The 20,629-nt window shown below is 52.0% G+C and overlaps 10 protein-coding genes across 10 annotated transcripts; 5 read left to right on the top strand and 5 right to left on the bottom strand.

Annotated features, from left to right (window-relative positions):
• Window positions 1-1,069: 1,069 nt before the first annotated feature.
• Window positions 1,070-1,903, top strand: QC764_403175 (uncharacterized protein; the record flags this gene model as incomplete). The annotated part of the gene is made up of 1 exon (XM_062946598.1): window positions 1,070-1,903. The coding sequence occupies one exon, from the start codon at window positions 1,070-1,072 to the stop codon at window positions 1,901-1,903; it is 834 nt and encodes a 277-aa protein (XP_062800405.1).
• Window positions 1,904-2,394: 491 nt separating this feature from the next.
• On the top strand, window positions 2,395-2,949 carry QC764_403177 (uncharacterized protein; the record flags this gene model as incomplete). The annotated part of the gene is made up of 1 exon (XM_062946599.1): window positions 2,395-2,949. The coding sequence occupies one exon, from the start codon at window positions 2,395-2,397 to the stop codon at window positions 2,947-2,949; it is 555 nt and encodes a 184-aa protein (XP_062800404.1).
• A 1,119-nt stretch (window positions 2,950-4,068) lies between these two features.
• QC764_403179 (uncharacterized protein) lies at window positions 4,069-5,244 on the top strand (the record flags this gene model as incomplete). Its single annotated transcript, XM_062946600.1, has 2 exons — window positions 4,069-4,083; window positions 4,264-5,244. 2 exons carry the CDS (start codon window positions 4,069-4,071, stop codon window positions 5,242-5,244), a joined length of 996 nt encoding a protein of 331 aa, XP_062800403.1.
• Window positions 5,245-5,304: 60 nt separating this feature from the next.
• On the bottom strand, window positions 5,305-6,555 carry QC764_403180 (uncharacterized protein; the record flags this gene model as incomplete). Its single annotated transcript, XM_062946601.1, has 3 exons — window positions 5,305-5,891; window positions 5,955-6,159; window positions 6,315-6,555. The coding sequence occupies 3 exons, from the start codon at window positions 6,553-6,555 to the stop codon at window positions 5,405-5,407; spliced, it is 933 nt and encodes a 310-aa protein (XP_062800402.1). The 3' UTR covers window positions 5,305-5,404.
• A 1,682-nt stretch (window positions 6,556-8,237) lies between these two features.
• On the bottom strand, window positions 8,238-9,883 carry QC764_403190 (uncharacterized protein; the record flags this gene model as incomplete). Its single annotated transcript, XM_062946602.1, has 1 exon — window positions 8,238-9,883. The coding sequence occupies exon 1, from the start codon at window positions 9,864-9,866 to the stop codon at window positions 8,238-8,240; it is 1,629 nt and encodes a 542-aa protein (XP_062800401.1). The 5' UTR covers window positions 9,867-9,883.
• A 771-nt stretch (window positions 9,884-10,654) lies between these two features.
• On the bottom strand, window positions 10,655-12,155 carry QC764_0065520 (uncharacterized protein). Its single transcript, XM_062940568.1, has 3 exons — window positions 11,238-12,155; window positions 10,948-11,178; window positions 10,655-10,888 (listed from the first exon to the last, which is right to left on the bottom strand). Exons 1-3 carry the CDS (start codon window positions 11,556-11,558, stop codon window positions 10,688-10,690), a joined length of 753 nt encoding a protein of 250 aa, XP_062800400.1. The 5' UTR covers window positions 11,559-12,155; the 3' UTR covers window positions 10,655-10,687.
• Window positions 12,156-12,734: 579 nt separating this feature from the next.
• HPT1 (hypoxanthine-guanine phosphoribosyltransferase) lies at window positions 12,735-14,032 on the top strand (the record flags this gene model as incomplete). The annotated part of the gene is made up of 3 exons (XM_062946603.1): window positions 12,735-13,285; window positions 13,380-13,805; window positions 13,862-14,032. Exons 1-3 carry the CDS (start codon window positions 13,253-13,255, stop codon window positions 14,030-14,032), a joined length of 630 nt encoding a protein of 209 aa, XP_062800399.1. The 5' UTR covers window positions 12,735-13,252.
• Window positions 14,033-14,397: 365 nt separating this feature from the next.
• QC764_403210 (uncharacterized protein) lies at window positions 14,398-15,986 on the bottom strand. Its single transcript, XM_062946604.1, has 2 exons — window positions 15,302-15,986; window positions 14,398-15,088 (listed from the first exon to the last, which is right to left on the bottom strand). The coding sequence occupies exons 1-2, from the start codon at window positions 15,784-15,786 to the stop codon at window positions 14,617-14,619; spliced, it is 957 nt and encodes a 318-aa protein (XP_062800398.1). The 5' UTR covers window positions 15,787-15,986; the 3' UTR covers window positions 14,398-14,616.
• Window positions 15,987-16,450: 464 nt separating this feature from the next.
• Window positions 16,451-18,521, top strand: QC764_403220 (uncharacterized protein; the record flags this gene model as incomplete). Its single annotated transcript, XM_062946605.1, has 2 exons — window positions 16,451-18,224; window positions 18,282-18,521. The coding sequence occupies 2 exons, from the start codon at window positions 16,451-16,453 to the stop codon at window positions 18,413-18,415; spliced, it is 1,908 nt and encodes a 635-aa protein (XP_062800397.1). The 3' UTR covers window positions 18,416-18,521.
• A 297-nt stretch (window positions 18,522-18,818) lies between these two features.
• Window positions 18,819-19,492, bottom strand: QC764_403230 (uncharacterized protein). The gene is made up of 3 exons (XM_062946606.1): window positions 19,245-19,492; window positions 19,113-19,181; window positions 18,819-19,032 (listed from the first exon to the last, which is right to left on the bottom strand). Exons 1-3 carry the CDS (start codon window positions 19,417-19,419, stop codon window positions 18,917-18,919), a joined length of 360 nt encoding a protein of 119 aa, XP_062800396.1. The 5' UTR covers window positions 19,420-19,492; the 3' UTR covers window positions 18,819-18,916.
• Window positions 19,493-20,629: the final 1,137 nt, after the last annotated feature.

Genomic DNA, 20,629 nt, shown 5'->3' with positions numbered 1-20,629 from the left:
GCAGATCATTTTGCTTCTTTTCTATCCACTAGGGATGGGCGGACCTCATGCTCACGTAGCATTCATATGTTGATAGAATAGTCTTGCAGGCTTGTGAGGGATGGCCGCAATACTCAGAGTTATTAATCGGTGCTCTTTCATACGTGAGACAAGTTGAACCCTGTGTCTCACCTAGTAGGCCTGCTGCCGTGAGGGAGCAGAAAAGGAAAAACTACAACAAATTTAAGGCCTGAAGAGATAGCTAATACCCCATTTAACATGCTTGAGATGCCTTTCCGCATAAGCAAAATATCTTGGAGATTGTCAAGAGATATTCAAAGCTGCGTAACTTCATGACGTGTGGATTAAGGTGTCATAAACTCAGTTGTAGCAGCTTCTGAAACGATTACGGCTTCTCTCACCAGTATTACGACTCAACGACTTTCAAACATGACAGTTCTTTCTCCACACATATATTGACTGGATGGAACGTCACTGACCCATAACATCACAGTAACTTGATCAACAAACGATTCATCGACTGGTCAAGCACGCCATTATTCAAAGATGTGGATGTCACAATAGCGTTTGTCTCCAGACAAACAGAGTTAACGAGTTGCAAAGTGACTTATTGTGATTCATTCAACTCATGTCATATAATCTTGGCCTGTTATTATCTACCTCAGAGCTCTACAAAAAGGCCTGCCTGGGGCAGTATGTTCGACCTTTCAGTATCTACCTGGCTCTCACAGGATTCCCTACTTCGCAATTGAATAACCATCATGCACAGATCTTCCAAAACATACCCAGTGTCGAATGAAACATCATAGCCTGCAGTCCCTTATGCCCTATGCGGGGGAAAGAGCAAATTGTTTTGTGCATACCTGTGCTTGCTCTGGCAGATTCAAATGTTTGACTCACCGCTCCAGGTAGGTAAGGTAGTTGATAGAGCACCAGCTATCGGCCATTTGCACTGCGACTTTTTCACCTTACTGTCACCGTCCCGCTGGCAAGAGATCCGCTTCTTTTTCCCCGTACAGCACATACTATTACCACCCCGTACCCTCAAATCCCCACAAAAGTCGCAGACATGCCCTCCTCGGCAGAACAACCCCCCTCCAAGAAGAGGAAGTTGAGCCCCGAGCTTGAGAACCACGACCCAACAACCACAACAAAAGCGACTACAGCCGCATCTTCAACGACCGACAACCTCAAAGACACAACACCGCCCGACGATACAAATCCCGTTCACGGCCCAAACAATGAACAAAGCGACACTCAAAGCCGACGAGAAGCGTTTGAGTGTCTAATCGACTTCTACAACGAAGGCGACCTCCACGACGACAACGACGACAACGACAAAGATAACACCCGCAGAACTTACTCCCTGCCCCCACCACCAGGTTCCGCCCCGACAGAGGAACTGCTGTGGGAAGCCTTCCTGGCAAAAGTGGAGGAGGCCGACGACCAGCTTATCGAGCATATCCGCTGCCACCGTGAGCAGCGTATTCAGATGACTGTCTTGGAGGAGCAGAGACAGACGGACCAGAGACGGATGGGGGAGTTGGCGGTGAGAAATGGAGAGTTGATCACGCAGTTAAGGGAGCAGGGCGATCGGGATGGGAAAAGGATTGAGGAGCTGGAGGAAGGGATTAGGGAGGAGAAGAAGGAAAGGGAGGGAGATTGGAAGTGGATTAAGGAGTTGGAGGGGCAGTATATGAGGGATCGGAGACGGATAGGGGAGTTGGAGGCCGAGGTTAGGGAGTTGAGGGCGGGGGGGAGAAAGAGGGGGAAGTTGAGGGTTTTTTTGCCGAGGGTTGGATCTGGGGGGACGGTGGAGATTGAACCGGAGGAGGGGGGGTTGGTGGTTGTTGATAAGGGGGTGTTGGAGGTTTTGAGGAGGGCTTTTGGGATTGATAAGTAGGATGGGGAGGGGGGTTCGAGGGGGCAGCTAACTAGTGAGGTGTACCTTAGTTTCTACGTCAAGAAGACGGAGGAAAGGGAACTGCATTGGCTATATATTTAGTGGATTTATCTGACTGTATTCTGAGGAAAACCTTTGTTTTGGCTTTGTGTTGCTTCCTGCTATTTCTGTCATCCAAAGACTTTCTCTTATCGCGAGATTCACTCTGTCGTGGGCGACTAGCACCACCCACCGATTTCTCACTACAACTATTCTTCCCCTTGGCTCGGCTTTCAATTCTTCAGTTCACCACCATCACGCTTCCCGCTGGTACAAGCTAAAAATTATCAGTCTTTCTCTTATAACTTGAGATCATATCGGTAAGTGGTCCACTCATTCCCGTCAAAAAAGAGAACCCGAGTTGTGTGACCAACCAACATGCCAACCTTTGTTACCAGCAAAAGTTAAGCCATCCTACCTCAACTTATCTTCCCACATGTCTTGAAAGCAAGATGGCAGCATGCCCCGCTACGACAGAATGCCCCAATCGCAACCCCAGCCCATTCGGAAACTTCGAGCTTAAAGCTCGAATTTACAGCTCTTTCGACTGCAATACCGGCCACACCTCCTACTACCTACAGCCGATCCTCTCCGATCCTACTGACACCGAGGCCGAGGTTATGATCCTCAAAGATATCGAAGAGCGCCTGACTGGGGAGCGGCTGAAAGTGCCCGGATCCTCCACGATCCTTCCAGACCGCACCATAGTTACGTTTTCTGGAGCCGACATCGTGGCGATTGGAAAGGCCCTAGATGTGGACTTCGCTCCGGACACAAGAAAAGGCTTTGTGCGCTCAAAATCTCCTGACAAGTATTCAATCAGGGATAGCGCCCGTGGTGGAATTGACAGCCCCTCTGTCACACCAAGAGAGGTCCCGTCGAGCAGCTCTGTCATGGCGGACTGGAGACGATTGTTGGGACAGCTCGAGCCGTGGCCTGAACAGAGGGAGTTTCGGGATTTTGGCAAACGGAGAAGGCCGCCCGGTGGATGGGAGTGGGGGTTTTGATTGGTAGAGCGCGGAGATAATCTTCCACAGGCGGATATACGGTGGTTCTTTATGGTTGTGTTCCTTCAGAAAGGCGTCTGACCTTTGTTGATAATTTCACAAGAGCTAATGGGAACTCTTTGACACCTACCCAACTACATGCTTTGATTTCCGTACCTCATGGATGCCCGCAACTGCAGTTTCTCGACGCTATTTTGCTATTTACATTCCTTCATTGCCTTAATCTTTTCTTTGACTATCTTCACACCTTGTGTAAGTAACTGGTATTTCTCCACCACATGTCTAAGCTCTCCCCTAATTGCCTTCTTCCCGGCTTAGATTCCACATCCACCGTTCACTTCAGGCATATCTTCCAAAGGCCGAATATTCCATCGGGAATCTACTACTAGTGTCATCTTGTTCTGCCATTCCCTCGCTTTCATCGAGTTCCTGCTCCAACGACACCTTCTCTCGATTTGCCCTGCCTATACGAAACCTTACCCCCAATCTTCCTCAGTGCATTGGAGCGTCTGCACAGTCTCCCCGACAGCCTGCATTCCAATCCAAACTCCAAACCTCGACAGAATTCTTCACACCTCACCTTTCATCCAACCGACCCAGCATGAATACCATCCGCCTTATCTCCAGCCTCTTTTTGGGACCTTCTGCGCCCTCTCGAAAATCGGTGGACCACGAAGATATAAAAACTCCGCACCCGGGTTGCGATCGGCTATGACTGGGAGGAGCAAGAGGAGGGAGTACTTCCATCTCATTCCCATTAACTCCATCCCTGAAATCACAAATACCGAGCCCTCCTGGATCTTCCGAAAAGGCGACATCAGGGCTTGGGAGATGATGTGGATGGGTGGTTCCGGGTCAGTTACATCGTCTTTGAGATGCAATGGGATAATGAGGTTGACGCTGGCCTATAATGATCGTTTGGTTGCCGTGTTGTGAGCTCTGGTGCGAATGTTATGCTGTGACCTCCGGCTGGATGACTATTATTCGTTGCTGAATGGTGGATGTTGTGTGTCATTTTTGCATTTTTAAATACCATTGAGTGTTTGATGTCACAGTGAAATGATGTCAAAGAAACAATCCCAAGAGCCAGCCAGTAGTTGGTGATCATGGACTTGAAACATGCATGTGAAAAGAGTAAGGTACCTACCTACCTATGCACGTTCCCTTAATCAAGCAACAAACGCTGTATGCAAAGTTTCAAGCATACCGATCTAGATCAATCACTATGACGTACTCTCTCTGACCATATGCTATACCTATCCAAGACAAAAATGCAGGCACTGATCTTTCACTCAAAACTGACGCTCCATTCAGGAAATCTTTCCCAAACCCACTCTCATCAAGCTACCATTGGCGCCAGGCGTCATGGCAACTTCCAACCGCAAATCTACACCAGCGGTACGATCACCACCGCCATACCCACCAGTCCCCCAAACATTCCCCTCCTCAAGCCCCTTCTCTTGCGCCCCCCTCACAACGGCGTTGAACCGCATCCGCATTCTTGAAGCGCAAGTCAATTCCAACAAAACAACCATCGACGCTCTCAAAGCCCAGAATCGCCAAAACCAGCAGTACATCAACTGCCTAGAAAAGCGGCTTGCAGATTTGCGAGATGACCTGGGGAAAAGCAGTTCGTCATCATCACCACACGAGTCTTTCTTCACCAATGCCTTGCCATCCCCAGAGTTATCCATCTGCATTCCGCCCGACGATGGCGACATTGTGGTTGTGTCGAAATCCGCGGTGGAAGTCATAGCCAAAACCTTTGGTCTTCGAAGCGGGACAAGCAACGGCATGAATGCCCCCATGTGTGGTGGTGATAGCACCTCCGAAGCCAACGACAGCTCCCAACTTAGTAATGTCACCTCCCAAACCAATACCATGCCCCGAACCGATGCTGCCTCCTCGCCCCCATCTTCCGCAGGGTTGCCAACACCTGCCTCATCGTATTCAAATGGGGTGCGAACCCCTGCATCATCATCAGACTGGGAAGCAGCTTTCTTCCCCACACCCACGCCCGCATTATCAAACACAGCAGAATCTGGAGAAGCAACAACACCACTGGCCATGAGTGAACACTGCTGTGAATGTGGCCAGTACATTCGGCATGTCTTTGTACGGCAACCATCAGCATACCGCCTTTGCGCAGAGTGCGAGATGGGAAGGTCGATGGTGGACGAGTTCCCGCTGGTAGGAGTCCCAGCCCAAGCGGATGAGGCAGGACCGTGCTCTAGTTCTTATAAGAGTGAACACCTTCCTGTTTCCTGGGGCGAGTCGGCGATTCGTAGATACTGAGGCTTCAGTTCACTGTCTCCGTGTTCGGTTGGGCAGAGAGTGTTGGTGTGTGTAATGTAATCAGCATGATGGATAATATACTTTGATTTCATCACCTATTTACACAGTTCCGGTGGCGCTTGCCGTATTTCATTTCCAGATGGATAGGCCCCTCACGTCGTCATGGTTCATCAGACCCAGGACCCCCTCCTGCCTGCAGCGGTTTCCTAGCATAGATGACATGAAAAGTAAAATACGCATGCACCTTTGGATCCATCAACGCCTTCCTCACATTGACCAACACCATCTCAATTTGCAGCGGCGTCCACCCCAACGCCGCCATCGGCCTCTGGCTCACACCCCTCAGCCCGTCCATCATCGCCGTCCTCAAAAACAACCCGCAAAGTCGTAACCTCTTGTCCTTGGGCCACATCCCTATGGGCGCTTTGTGTTTGGATTTCTTGATGTCTTCGAAGCCAGCCGCTTCGAGCTCATCGGGTAGTTTGTGGACGGCGTGCATGTGCGAGCCCAGGGCTGCGAGCCCGGCGGCCATGTATTTTAGAAAATCCCGTAGGGCGTAGGGGGTCGTGGGGGTGAGGGTGTCGTCGTCGGAGAGGGGGGTGATGTCTAGGTCTTGGATTTCGATATAGCCTCCTGGTTTGAGGTGGCTAGCAGGGGTGGGTTAGATGCAGATAGATGGTGGAAGGTGGGAGGGGGTGATCCAAGCTTACCGCATCACCCGCGAAAGCAGCGCTTTTGTATCCGTCACGGAGTGCATCACATTTCGGATGTGGATAAAGTCGTACTTGTCGTCCGGGTCGACCCATTCTTCGTCAAAGTCGTCGACGAAGAAGTGGACGTTCTCGGGGACGTAGTTTGGCTGGATGGGGGAGAGGTCGATGCCGGTGACTGTGGTGTTTGGGTATTTGTCGCCGACTAGCGAAAGTCAGTTGTCAGCAGTGTTTTCTGAAGTGATTTATGCGGTTGCCCTTGTCATGTGAGTATGCTTCTGCAGTGTGCACTCATCGACGACTACCGTTCCTGCAAGTCTCCGCACCAATGAATCAAAGGAAACTTTCTGAGCCACTTACCTTCTATTGCCCATATGCCCGTTCCGGTACCTGCCGTAACACACAGCTTGGTCAGCTTCGACATTTTCTTTTTTTTTCTTTTTCGTGAAACATGACTGGTCGCAACGACGGACAGGAAAGATTGGTTGCTTGACTGCCCACAGCGGGCATCATGAATGGACGACATGAATCTGGAGCCGGCTGGCCACGAATTGTCTGATTTTGCTTCCTTGTTGAAGCAACCGCTGACTTCCTGGAGCATAACTCTCCCCTTTGCATCCCTCCAGTCTGCCTGCCTTTGCCACTTCGACCGAGGTCATGCCGTACATGAATTGATTCCCGAAACGAAAAAAACTCACCCAGATCCAACACCTCGGCCCCCTCCTCCAACCTCTCCTTAACCGGCGCATAAAAAAACTCGCCCTGCATCAACAACAAACTCATCGAGTGCTTCATATCATCCCGGTTCTGCTCAATCTCATCATTCGGAAAAGCGTACTTCCCGCTCTTGTACGCGTGATATCTCAACCCCCCCTCATACACATGAGCCTTGATCGAGCTCGTCATCGAAGCCGGGTAGCTATCCGAATTGACGCTGTCGATATCCTCTATCGCCAGGTTGGCGGCCGAGCCAGTCGGGCTTTCATTGAGGCTGCCTCGTGGGCTGATTTGGGATGATGGGGCTGAGTCGTTTGATGTTGTCGTCGTCGTCGTCGTCGCCGCCCTCGCTTTTCCTTTTTCCAATGTCGCTGCTGCTAGTAGCGAGAATCCTGTTGTTGAGTCGGTGCATACCGCGGCCAGCAGCTCGTCTTCATCTTGCGAGAGGAGTGTTTCGATTGTCATTTTTGATGATGTGGAGGGCCTGAAGGGAGGGGGGCTTCGGTTTGGCTGTCCTGGTGATAATGGTTTTGTTTTTGTCTTTGGCGTTGTTGGTGACATGGCGACGTCGGGTTTGGGTATGGCACTCGTCATGGTGGTGGTGACAGATGATGCGTGTGTGGTGGGGGAAGCCAACTCGCGAGTGTGAGAGAGGGGGATGAAGTCAGGGGATAGGCTAGATCGAAATACTCGGTAAGGGACGGACCCGAGAGAGTGGTAAGCTGGAAAAAAAAACCTAGAAAATCAGATGGCCGGGGTAGGGGTAGGGGGGGGCGGTTCCTCTTTCTTTTACCAGACCTCTGGTGCAATGTTGCAGCCGCGATGGGGTCAGGGTGTGAGCTGGTCCCAAAGCGGGAGTGGAGCGGTACATATTGGCCACCAGGGGGTCCTTGGCATGGCATTTAATAGCAGCCCAGGCTATGCACTTTTTCGGAAATGAATGGTGAGGTCAGTCGGAGGTGATGTCCCGGTGAAGATGGACCATTGCCTGCCCTGTACCCTTGACAAAGCAGGCAGCAGGTCAAAAGGTCAGATGGCAACGGATGGCGGTGAGTTTCCCCCTCTGTCCCAGCAGTTTGGTTAAGTGCTTCTTGTCTTGGCAAGGGTAGTGCCGCTTGAAGAGAGTGGGGCAGACCAGCCCGAGATGGACCCAAGTCCACATGCTCGGCTCCCGGCTGCGGGAATCCCGGCGCATCATCCCTGTGTGTGCCGGACCCGGGCACCTGGAGCGGTGCATATCATCATCGAGGACAGTCGAGGACAGAACGGCGGGAAACGGGGAAAACTAGCGATTTATTTCTATCCCGCAGCAGTCAACAGCAAACTCGATGTGAGGGAAAATGCTCGATGGGGCAGCCAAGATCGAGTGGGGTTGGCCCAATGGGGGCAGGCAATGATCATCGCCAATCTCATATTTCCGCGTTATCTCCATGGACAAAGCATAGATCTCGTGCAACCCAAGCGCTCCAATCTCGGACGATACATAATTAGACCCTCTTCACAGATGCCGATTCCAATTCACACCATGATGTATCTGCCTGAAGTGAAGTGGCCATCTATGATCACTCAACTCAGCCTCCCCTTGAACCTCTTCTTCAGCCTTTCCTCCGTAATCCTAAAGATGTCCGGAAACCACTTTTTCAGCTCCTCCTCCTCCGTCCCTCTCATCATCTTCACCAAAGCATCCGCACACATCCAGCACAGCACCATCCCATGTCCCTGAAAGCTGGTGCTCACCCATAGCCCTTTCTGGTTCGGAACCTCCCCTACAAACGGAAACCCATCCGGGCTGAACCCCATAATCCCAGTCCACTCCTGTCTTATCCGACCCTCAGCATCATCATCCCCCCAATCCCTCCCAAAATACCTCGCTGTCGTCTCTCTCAAATACTCACTTATCCCCTGATTCAACCCCGAATCATCACTCACCCCAAACTCCCTCAACCCCTCCTCCGCCTCCCCCCTCACCAGCCCCCCTCCCATGATGACATCCCCTTCCAGCTCACTCCCCTCCGGCCTCGTAATCATGTACTCATACCCCCCCTCATAAATAAAACTATACGTCGTGTCCAAACACCCCTTCTTCGCCATCTTACTCCCAGGTCTGTGCGCCGTGATCTGCCCCCTCAACGGCACAACCACCCCCTGAAACACCTCCGGCATCACCCCCGCAGCATACCCATTCGTAGCCATCACCACCCTCCCCGCCCTCACCTCCCCCCTCCCCGTCTTCACCACCCATCCGCCCCCTTCCCCATCCCTCTTTACCTCGCTAACCCCCGTCTCGGCCTGAACATTCAACCCCTTTCCCTCTATTGACCTCAACAGCCCCATAACAAACTTATACGCCGACAACCCCCCGGCCGCATACCTCACCCCCCCTCTCACCTCCTCTCTTTTCCCCTCATAATCATAATCATGAACAAAGTAGTCCCTTTCCAGCTCCTCCTTCCCTAGCAAAATATACCGTCCCACTGGATCATCCCCGGGGAAAACCTCCCTCATTTTGTGCACCGCTTCTTTTGCCTCGTCCCATTGCGCCGCGTCGTAGATGACGTCTGTTGTATCCCCTTCAAATAGATCACATTGGATATTGTTGGTCTTGGCGAATGAATGCACTGCCTTGATGTTGTTGTGCTCTAGCCTCGCGATTTTGATCGCTTGGTCTAGACCGAGGGAGGAGATGTGGGAGAGGAAGGTGCGGTAGGAGGCTGCTTTGGTGTGTCCTCCGTTTCGGCCTGTGGCGCCGGAGCAGAGGGTGCGGGCTTCGAGGAGGAGGATATTTGGTGGGGAGGTTGTTGTTGTTGTTGTTGTTGTTGTATTATGGGATTGGAGAAGGTTGTAAGCTATTGCTGCGCCTGAGATGCCTGAGCCGATGATTACTGTGTCGCATCGAGACGGGAGATCTGGGGTTGAGCGGTGGGTGGGTGATAGGGTGAGGGGAGGTGGGGTTAGTGTGTGCCAGTAGGAGGTGGTTGGGTTGGGGACTGGGAGGGAGACGGGGAGGGAGGCTCTTTCGTCCATGGTGAAATGAGAAAAGACTGTGATGCGGAGGAATACAAAGGGGGTGTTGAGGATAATGTTGAAGAGAGATTGTTTGTGAGATGTGTAAAGTTGGAGAGTGGAGGGGAGCTTGGTCAAGGTAGGTGGGGTAACGGAGGGTGAGGTAACAGAGGTGGGGGTACGACGGTACATCTACATGGTGAGATACGTTCGCATTTAAAGGTTTCATGCGTTTACCATATGCATTACTTTCTAAAGATGCATGTTGGAGCAGCCTCAGCTGTGGAGCTATGAATGCTTCCTGATAACTTACCAAAAATCATAAGAGAGGTGCCGACTAATCCTGATAACGCAACCAACATAGTATATGAAACTTGAGCAGAAGCATATCCCAATGTGACATGTCACTAGGTGAAAAGGCCTTTTACCATAGCAGAATGCCTGTCTGTCCAGTCAGTCAGGGGCGTGTTCATTTTCTCCGACAGCATGTGAAGATTGCAGAGGCATTTTCAACATTGTCAAGAGGAGTGTTCGTTATTCTTCGATGCCTGCAAAACTGCGGGAGATATTGTTCTAAAGGATCGAGAGGTATGCTTATTATTTCAAGGACTTGGCAGAAAATAAGGATACCTCTGGAAGCGGTAGAGAGTTGTGCTCATGATGTTAACCCTTTATGGATAGCAGGATACCTACTAGGAAGACCGAGAGGCATATTTGATATCCTCGGTGCTTTGGAAGATAGTAGCAATGCGCTATAAGGTGATAGTCAAGGGGTAATGTTTACTATCATTAGGGCCTAAAAAGATAGCTGCTAGATATGTTATATAACGTTGATGCTAGGATTAAAATTGCCAAATGCTTGGATTGTAACATTCAATGCTAGGATTGTGACATTCAGTGCTGGAACTCTGACATTCAAGGCTGGGATTGCGACATTTAATGCTGGTATCATGTCCATCTAGTGTCCATCAATGCTTGGATGGTGTTTGAGAAATGCTGGGATTATAAGTACCTTAACTACTTAGTGTTACCTTCTTCGCTACAGTGAAGTTTCTGCTGGGCATCTGGAGGTACTCACAATTCCATCTAAACGCGCTCCTAATTCCATATAAATGCACCGCCGCAGCGGAGAGGACAATCAAAATATGGAATATCTGATGCGATGCCCCATAGAAATCAAATACTCCGGGCTTCCATCTTTCCGGGAAACGGGTCTAGAAACACGTGATGGTGAGTAACTCGTCGGCTCGCCCGTTACACAGGGGCAACCTACGATGCAGAACACAACGCCGATCAGGACGATACTTTCCTCGATGTAGTAGTGTCTCAACCCAGCCTGCTTATCAAGTTGGTGATATGGGAAGATGACAGCAGCGTGAGTTATTGGAGCAAGGGCTGAGAAACCAGTCACTACGAAGCTCATGGTTCTCAAAATCAGATATCTTGGTGACTGAAGATACGGATTCACCACGATGAATCCTGTGACAACCGATAAACCGGCAATCTGTTGTGGGCCAGGGTAATCAGCCTCAGCCCTCCGATGCGTGAAGAAGGAACTCATACCATTGACCAATAGACCGTCTGCAGCCTTGCCTCACAATAATATCCCAGATAAATACCCGACACAAACGGCCCCAGAATCTGGACAAGAATGGCGAGGTAGTCTACACGTACCATAGATCGTGGTAAGAACGCGAGTGGCAGAGCAAAGTGTGGTACAGAGAAGAGATTGTGAAGCAAATGACTGAACTTGACGGAATGAGTGACGGGGCGGTGGGCGCTGAACATGAAGGAGTCGGTGTACCAGTCTGGTACCTCTACGTTGGTGAGAAATTGTCTTGATGTTGCGTCGGTTGTGGCTGCCGGTGTTGGTGGAGCCGCCATTGTTAATGGGGGCTACGACTGAGTCTGTCGTGAGTTGTTTGATGGTGTTGCCGTGTTGGGGCCAAGGAGAGTGGCACTCGGGATGATATTCAGAAGTTGTGAGGCGTAGGAAGGCAACTCGAGGGATAGATTTAGCTGTAGAGAAACGGCGTGCAATAGTGCACTGTTATCTACTAACCCCTCTGGACTTTAAACATGACTTCAGATCAAAATGTGCTTTGAAATCTACACATCGTCATGGCCCTCTCATCCGCTTATGATCTTCTGCCACTGACCCATGTTGGCGACATCAAGTTTTCTCGACTGACATGGAAGGAGAGCTCGTACTCATGCATTACAACGCTGCTGTATGCATCAGTACACTTTACGGGATGGAACCATTCCTTCCCACTCATCTCGAACAACGTCTTTGGCGTATCTCGAGTTCTTCTCTCATTGACATAACCGTGCTTTTCTGGTTCGTTGAGACTCTGGTCAAAGGATACTGGACTGGTGCTATCGAACTGGGTTTTATGCTACTTTTTCTTGTGGAAAAGTAGTCGTCGGGAGATGAGTTGGTTGTTCTGTCCGACGCGGAAAACGGTAGAGTGAAAGATGTAACCATCACCATCATATGTTAAGACTGAAACAGAGGTCATCGGCGAACTCCGCTTACCCACTCAGCTGCCGCTGAAACGCTGGAGCTCTATATCGACGGTCTACGGATTATATTTTTGTGGCCTCTAACCTCTTGGGGAAATGCAGCGCGATACCAAACACACCCGATTTTGCTGCAATTTGCATCGATGAACATAGCGATTTGACTTCCAGAACTTTGCCTTTCATTTTCAGCCGACGCACGCATGCTCCAGGACCAGAAATTATGTAGAAAAAGGCAGGAAAATGTACCCATTTCATTAATGGGAGCCGCTGGGTTAAACAGAGGGGTAGGGTTTGTAACCACCACCACTGTCATCATCAAACACCACCACCACCCCCTCACCACTACACCTTCACCACCGTAATATCAAGACCCTCACTCAAAACCTTCAAAAATCTAACTTAGCATCGATTTATAGGCACGACTGGCACTGTCTTACAGCCATACAAGCTGCACGCAAATTTACCTGCGGTTTGCATTGTGGGGAGAAACGGGTAAAATCAGCAACGTTGAACCTAATGAGGTTAGAAGGCCGTGAAAGTATAACCTGAAGGCCGTAAATATAGAGGTCCCGCTGAAACCCACCTGCCGCTTCCCGTTAGCGCATTCTGGAACATCGTCATCTGGGGACCCCTGGCCTGGGCTCAAGCAACCACGAAAAAAAAGCGCGCGGGATGGCGGACGGGGGGAAAGCCGTTTTGGATGACTGCGGGGTTCCAGAATTTTTTTTGGAACAATCCCATTCCCTGGTGGGGTGGGGTTCAACTGATTTTCAGATCCAAACTTTTTTTCTTGCATGCTTTCTGACTGATAATTTCTTACTTTCTCCCTCTCCCTTCTTTTGAAAACTGTGAATATTATCCCCCTCGTGTGAATTCCCACGTCCCGAAAGAGAGAAGAGCATTCGCTTATCGGGTATCATCGCAGCGTCGTAAATAACCCCGCCTGAAACCGCGACTTATAAAATCCCCCCACCATTGCCTTCCAAGTATCCGAAGAGGATCCTCATCAACGGTCAAACACCGACACAAAAAACCCAAGAAAACCAGTCAAGATGGTCGAGAAGCTCTACGTCACGTACAACGATGTTAGTCTACCCGTTCTTTTACCCGCCCACCTACCCTGTGTTCCCAGTCCACCACACTACCCCACACCATCACTAACATGCCCTCCCCCAAAAGGTACACAAACTCTGCCAAGAGTCCGCCATCCCCATCCTCTCCGAGTTCAAGCCCGACCTCATGATCGCTATCGGCGGAGGCGGCTACGTCCCCGCCCGCATCCTCCGCTCCTTCCTCAAGCAGCCCGGCAGCCCAAACATCCCGATCCAGGCCATCGGTCTGTCCCTGTACGAGCAGCTCCCCAACGCGGCTGACCAGGTTGTCGAGCAGGTCGGCCACAAGGTCACGCGCACCCAGTGGCTCGACCTCACGGCGCTGGGCTCCATGAAGAACCTGGTCGGGAAGCGCATCTTGATCGTGGACGAGGTGGACGACACGAGGACCACGCTCGAGTACGCCGTCAAGGAGCTCCAGAAGGATGTCGAGGAGGTGAGGGCCAAGCTTGGTGTGGATGAGAAGACTGAGTTTGGAATTTTTGTGCTTCATGTAAGGTTTCCCTTTGACTGAGAAGGTAAACTGAATGGTGGCTGACAGAAAAATAGAACAAGGACAAGCAAAAGCGCGGCACCCTCCCCGAGGATGTTACCAACGGCCGCTACTGGGCCGCGAGGACGGTCGGCGACGAGTGGATCTGCTACCCCTGGGAGGCTATTGACATTGACGAGCACGATGCCAATGCTGCTGCTGCCTTGGCCAAGAAGTCTCAGGCCTAAATACGGGGATGATAGCAACCCAACCAAAAAAAAAAAGAGAGAAAAATACCCAAAAAAACAGAAATAGCATTGCGTTCCCGTGATGATACCTACGGAGTAACGGAAGAATGGGGAAAGCCAGCGGGAGTTTTCTGAGCATCACTTGGAGATTTTGACAGAAGGGGACATGGCGTCTGGGGATGATTACACGGGGACGGAGAGGTCATAGATGGGGTGTTGATCCTACGACATGGGTTCGATGAGTTGGAGGACAGCAGCCAGTTCAGGGAAAGCCTTGGATATATATAAACAGACTTGCGACATCAGCCTCCCATGGACATACATAGCAACCCCCCTCAAGAATCACGATGAACTGAGGCCACAAAACTGAAAGACGCGCAACCCGCGTCAATATAAAAATTACCCATACCTCCCACCGCAACTTGGCCATGAGATCTACAACAGTTCGCAACTTCCATGGGTATTCAACAAACAAAAACCACCGCCACTACCAATAACAAGGGACTCTCTCTAGAAGGGTTGACAAAAGGAGGAAAAAACAGTTCCTGATATCGTACAGCATCATCACACGTCTACCCACAATCTTAACCCCCCAAAGTCCCCTCCCTAGCATGCTTCTCCTTCAACTTCTTCTCCTGCTTCATAAACTCCCTAATCCCCACCGGCACGTTCTTGTACAGCTCCTCATCCCAAAGATCTCTAGTTGTTTTCCCATCCGGATCCCAATTCGCGACCGAGCCACCGCCATCATCCTCCATAGTAGTACTAGTAGTATTTGTGCTCTCTATACTGTCCTGTGTAACCCCGACCTGTTCACCCACTTCTGTCGCAGCCTCCATCCTCGCTTCCGCAAGTTTGGACTTTGCAGCCCAATCCTCCATCTCGTCACGAAACCGATCCCAGACGCAGTTTACACACCCGCTCATGCAGCAATTGTCTGGTTCTTCTGGTTTTGGGGGCACGAGGACACCGTTGATGAGGCGGGATTCGGATTTTATGCGGGCGAGACGTTCGGCGCGCTCGGCGGGGCCGGCGAGGGAGGAGCCAAAGATTACTCTTGCGCGTTGGGAGTTCTGTTCGGAGGCCGTGTTAGAAGGGAGTTCTTCTTTCGAGGAGGAGGTTGGCGGTTGGTCGGAGGGGAGGAGGATAGCGGGGTTGGGGCCGGATTTGGGGGTTGGAGGAATTGTGGTGGATGATGAAGAGGAAGAAAGTGGTGATTCTTGGGCAGAAGAAACAGCAGAAGAAGAATGGGGGGAGGAATCAACGGACTTGGTTCCGGTGCTTCGTGGCTTGCGGGTGCGCTTCAACGGCTTCTTTTCCTCGGCGATGGGGGCCTCGACTGGCTTTTCTTCCTCGACGGCGGCGGCCTTGGGGGAGGGCTTTGGTTTCTCCTCCTTGGGGGGAGCGGGGGCGGGTTTGGTGGAGGGTTTCTCCTCGGCGGCGGGGGCTTGCTTCTCGGTCGGCTCCTCCTTTTCGGCGGGGGGCTTTTCGGCCGGGGCGGGGGCGGGATCGGGCATGGACTTGGGGTTGGATTGGGAGGTGACGGGGGGCTCTTCGGGCTTGACCTTGGGGAAGGGACCGGAGGGGGTGCGGAGGACGGATTCGTAAAAGGGGCCGATCGGGTGAGCTTGCTCCTTGGAGGGCTCAATGGGGGTCGCGGGGGTGGAAGCGAATGCGCGGCGGGTGGGCTGGTTGCTCAGGGCCCGGCTCATAGCGCGCGCGGCGGGCTGCGCAGTGAAGATGGATCTCCGCATTTTTTTGGGGGGAGTTTGAAGTGTGGTACGAGTTTAAAGTTTGGGGAAGGCTGCAGGAAGCGGAGGAAAAGAAGCGTTGGCGGTTGGGAGAGGCACCCGGGGACTTTGGGGGAGAAAACGGTTACTTATCGGACGAGATTTCAATTGTGGTCGAGGCAGGGGTCCATTGCGCTGCGGGACACCGGATTTCAAGAATTTGTGCCGAGGACATGCCGCTAACGTCATGGAAAGCACGGATCACCTGTCAAGAGCAAATCATCCACCTTGACAACTGCACGTGTCAGGTCACGTGTAGTCTGAGAGCTTCAACATCAGTGTTTACATTGCCATGGCGGCCATTGCGATATGGTAATCGAAGAAAGCGTCAATTGACCTGAGGCATACAGCACTTCATATTCTCTCAGTAGCCTATATATTGTTAGAAACACTAGGCCTTTTCAGCAAATCTTCAACCCGTGATACAGTAGCTGTACATTTAGTCCATCAGACAGCCTTTTGACGTAGTCTTGGCAATTTTCCAGCACAACAGCGCAAAGCAACATCCCGACCACATCAACCCAGCGCGCAAGCACAACACAGCAGATTTGACGCGTCCGCAACTGTCTTCTCGCGCCAAACCTGTATGCGACCATGATTAGATAGACAACATCTGAATTACGCCACCATGGAAACTTCAGCGCCCAAGAGAAGGAGAACCTCACCTCGAACCGCTGTTCAGATACAGCCCGAGTCGCAAGTATCACCAAGTGCGCCTCTGTCCGCCGAGACCCCCGATAGCACCGGGGGCTTAACACGAGCGCTTAGAAAGCAGCTCGACCTACGGTCCGCGAAACGGGATGCGACATCAGCAGAGGAGAGGGGTCAGAACACCGGAGCCAACGTAGGCGAGGAGGATAAGGGCCTCCGTTCACCAGCAAGACGACCGAAAGCGAAAAGCGCACTTCCAAGACCCGTACCACGACCACTCCCACCCCCGGCACCCGAGGAGGCTGCCGAAGCAATCAACCCCTTTGCTCGCCGAGGTCTCCGGCGATCACCACCCCTCGGCATGCTCCCCGAGGTTGTAGTTCCCGAACCAGAGCTCCCGCCAACCCCCGAACGACCCGATCCCGTAGTCAGCACGCCTCCATCAGGGATACACAACACCCCGTCTAGAAGACCAAAACGAAGCAAGGCCCTAGCGGAGAGAATCAAGAGCTCATCCCCCCTCAAACAGCCCCCCGTTCGACCAGCAGAACCAGGCCAGCTCGACGATCCCACCCACCAACCGCCCCCATCCCCCGGCAAAAAGGGCCAGCAAAGCCCCCGTCCAGCACCCCCCGAACCCACAACCGCGGAACTACGAGGCCTAAGACCCATCGACCCCGATGCAGACAAGAAGAACCTCCTCAACTCCCTCCACGCAGAACTCGCCTCCCTAGAAAAAGACCTCTCCCTCGCCACAGCAGAAAACGAGCGCCTAAGGCAAAGTCGTCTTGCCAAAAAGGAAGCCTCCCCACCACCAAACCCAGAAGAGATCCTCTCCCTCCTCCGGCGGCACGCCCTCCCCCCAGAGAAAGAACCCCTCCCCACACCAGCAGATGACTGGCTCGCCTCGGCGCTCAACCCTATCTCCTTCCTCCCGTTCAGCAAGCCTCTTTCTTCTTCTCCTCCCGAACCGACCCCGGATAACCTGGACAAACCGATCATATCCCACCACCCTCTCCCCATGTCAGCAGCTGAATCCCTCCCTTTTCTCCGGGCGTTCACACCATTAAGTTTTACGTCTCAAATATTCCCTTTGCCGCGGGAAGAAGAAGAAGAGCCGCTGGTGCAGCAGCATTTTATCACTGTTGCTTCGGCTAAGCCTTGTAGGGGGTTGTTCACGGCGAGGATTGAGATGAGTGTTAATACCAGGACTTTGGGGGTGACGGGGATTGCGGTGCCGAGGATGGATCCGGCTGGGGCCGAGGGGGAGTTGGGGCCGTTTGTGAGGAGGATTGTTGACGGGCTGGGGGATGGCGGGGTGGCGAGTAGTGGGTTGGGGAACAATATTAGTGTGTTGACTTGGGCGATGGGGGAGTGGGTGAGGGTGGGGGTGGAGAGGGCCAAGGTTTGGAGGGTTTTGGAACGGGAGGTGGGGGATAAGAGGCGGTTGGGGGGGATGGTGAGGAAGTTGAGGGAGAGGAAGAAGAGGAATAGGGTGAGAAAGAGGGGGGGCGAGGAGGATGAGGATGAGGAGGAGGGGGACGGGGAGGAGGAAGAGGAGAGGTATGATACTGGTGAGCTGCTCCCGTATATGGGGAAGACGTGCTTGGATCTCGAGGTTCCGGTGTTGAATGGAAAGGGGGAGGGGGAGGGGGAGGTGTCGGGGTTGAGGGTGATGTGGAAGATTGAGTTCGACTGGACGGGGGAGGCGAGGAGTGATATTGGGGTTTTGGTGGGGATGCCGGGGAAGTGTGAGTTCTCTGTTTTTCTTCTGCGAATGTCGACTAGTGACTGACAAAAAATCACAGGGCGTAAACATGACGAAAGGGGGCAATTGTCTGGGATACCGAGGCTGTTTGACGAGCTTGTACAGGGAGGTGAAGATCCTCTTATCGCTGTACGGACGGTGGTGTCTCTGCTTGCTGGGGAGCAGACATCATGAAAGCAGGAGACAGCACCAGAGCTGTGTTGTTCCCAGAAACACACATGTATTTATCAGCATTTTGTAGCATGAAATGATAGCTCGTGACATGCCTTATCTGCGACGCACCTTCCGCTATAACAGCTGCTCCCACGGTATAAGTATTAGCGCACCGCACCTTCCCGCACCGAACAAGACTCCCAACCCGGCTCTCGCCAAATGGCGTAGCAGTATTGGGAGTCGCGGCGCCCACCTAGGTAAGGCCCTACAATGTAGGTACCAAGACGCGTTCGTTCGAGTCTTTGTCAAAGTAAAACCTTTCGGGGTTTTTCGTAACCAAGCCCGGGAGGGAGGCTTGGTAAGCTTTTTGCCTGCTTGGATCTCACAATACATTTTGTATTATCATCTTTTTCTTTTTCCTATCTCTTCCCATCCGCCCCCAAAACCCGTATCCTTTTATCTGTAGTCGCCACATTTTAATCAACATCCAACCCCTTAACCCTCAAATCCGCCTTGGCCAGCTTAATCTCCTCCATCAACTCGGCGTACGCCTCGGGTGTGTCCTTGAAGGTGAGCATGCCCCATCCCAGCCGGAAGAGCAGCCAGGCGCCAAACGTGACGAGGGACCAGAAGGGGAGCTTGTTATTTACTTTGTTAACCCACCACCACCACCGCCCACCGCACATTATAACCCAAAAAAGGGGTGGGGGGGACTCACCACAGGGATAATCTCGTCCTGAACAACAGCTGGTAAGGGGATCAAGCCCAAGTAGAGGGAGAGGTAGAGCTATTCCACCACACAATTTGTCAGCAATCGTTTATGGGACTGGCAAGGTCGTGGGAGGCGTACCGAAGTCACCAACAAGGCGAGGGAGATGGTCTGCTGGGCGCGCGTCATTGTTTTCGTTTTGAAAGGAAAGTTGTTGCTTGATAAGATAAAGGAGGGTAGAAAATGGAAATCTGGAATTAGAGAGGGAACTGTTAGTTGATTGGAATTGGGAGGATTGATTGGAACGGGGAGACATGCCAAAATGAGCGCGCGGGTTGGGGTGGTGGTGATTGTCTGTCGTCGTTGAATTGCAAAGGGACACTTTGGAGGCTGGTGGTCCGTCCGGCGCGCAAGCAGTTGCACACCGTGGCGCGTCAGGGGTGATACAAGGGTGCACCGACCAGGGGGTAATTATTGTGGGGCCGGGTTTAGAACTTGGGGAAGGGGGAAAGTGTGGGGGTTAGGGTTATATGTCATGCTTTTCTTCTCTACGGCCGTTGAATAAACGGTACTCCAGAGAAGAGCAATAGAATAGAGGGAGCATGATGTGAATATTAAATGCTTGAAGACGGGGAAGGACATTTGGCTTGTACTCCATCCTGTATTTTTGCTACCAAAACTACCTCGTATCTTCAGCACCTTCTAAACGGTATCACTTCAAGCATCTTCTCGGGTGTTGGCAGTCCCATCGTCCCGTTGATCTCGTCGCTGCCGTCATTGCCTCCAAATCCCTCAAATTGTCCCCCCCCCCCCGCCCTTGACCCTCTCTTTGCCTCTCGCCTCCCTAAAATGTTGAGAAATCTTTCCGGTCAAGAACCAAACCAGTAGGTCGCCAACAGCAGCCCCTACCGCAACCCCGACCATGTCTTTGGGTTCCATCATGTTTTCAGCTAGGGATGATTGTCGTCCTGGTGATAGGTCTCGTGTTCTGGCGGTAAGCCTCGTCTCGTGTCGGGTCTCAATGGCCGTTGTCAAATTTGCAAAACTACTTAAAAGGAAAAAAAAAGAAAGACAAAAAACCTCAAATCATCACAACCCGCCTCTGCCAAAACCCAAACCCAACCCCCCCCCTCGGCGCCGCCATCCCATGTCACGATCAAAGCCACGAGCTGATTTCAAGAAACAAGATTTCACAAAGCTTTTCGACAATGTTGAAAATGCCTCGTTGCCCTCCTGCCCTACCCTACCCTACCCTACGTACACGTCACAGCAGATAACGCACGCCTCAACCGCAAAGCTTACCCTCCCCATCCCCCTTCAAGCCGGGTAGACAAGCCAGACAAACCAGCCCAGACAGAAGGTAATGATACACAATTAAATACACTCCCTACACACCGCCACCACCCAGTAGAAACAACCCCCAAGAAATGGTATCAAACATACTTGGCCCCAGAAAAAAAAAGAGAGCCCTAGCAAATAATAACCTACAAGAAACAGCAAGCCGCGAGTGAGAAGCGAAGAAACAA

This window comes from Podospora pseudoanserina, chromosome 4 (assembly GCF_035222485.1).
Source record: "Podospora pseudoanserina strain CBS 124.78 chromosome 4, whole genome shotgun sequence".
Taxonomy (NCBI): domain Eukaryota; kingdom Fungi; phylum Ascomycota; class Sordariomycetes; order Sordariales; family Podosporaceae; genus Podospora; species Podospora pseudoanserina.
This window is presented reverse-complemented; position numbering and strand designations above follow the sequence as displayed.

Coding starts and splice junctions, on each gene's coding strand:
- QC764_403230 (XM_062946606.1), bottom strand. CDS start 19,419: ATGTCTCCCCGTTCCAATCAATCCTCCCAATTCCAATCAACTAACAGT. Junction 19,182..19,244: donor TCGCCTTGTTGGTGACTTCG/GTACGCCTCCCA, acceptor GTGGTGGAATAG/CTCTACCTCTCCCTCTACTT. Junction 19,033..19,112: donor AGGACGAGATTATCCCTGTG/GTGAGTCCCCCC, acceptor GTAAATAACAAG/CTCCCCTTCTGGTCCCTCGT.
- QC764_403210 (XM_062946604.1), bottom strand. CDS start 15,786: ATGCGGAGATCCATCTTCACTGCGCAGCCCGCCGCGCGCGCTATGAGC. Junction 15,089..15,301: donor CCACGAAGCACCGGAACCAA/GTCCGTTGATTC, acceptor CCAACGCGCAAG/AGTAATCTTTGGCTCCTCCC.
- QC764_0065520 (XM_062940568.1), bottom strand. CDS start 11,558: ATGGCGGCTCCACCAACACCGGCAGCCACAACCGACGCAACATCAAGA. Junction 11,179..11,237: donor AGACGGTCTATTGGTCAATG/GTATGAGTTCCT, acceptor GGCCCACAACAG/ATTGCCGGTTTATCGGTTGT. Junction 10,889..10,947: donor TCGGCGTTGTGTTCTGCATC/GTAGGTTGCCCC, acceptor ACGTGTTTCTAG/ACCCGTTTCCCGGAAAGATG.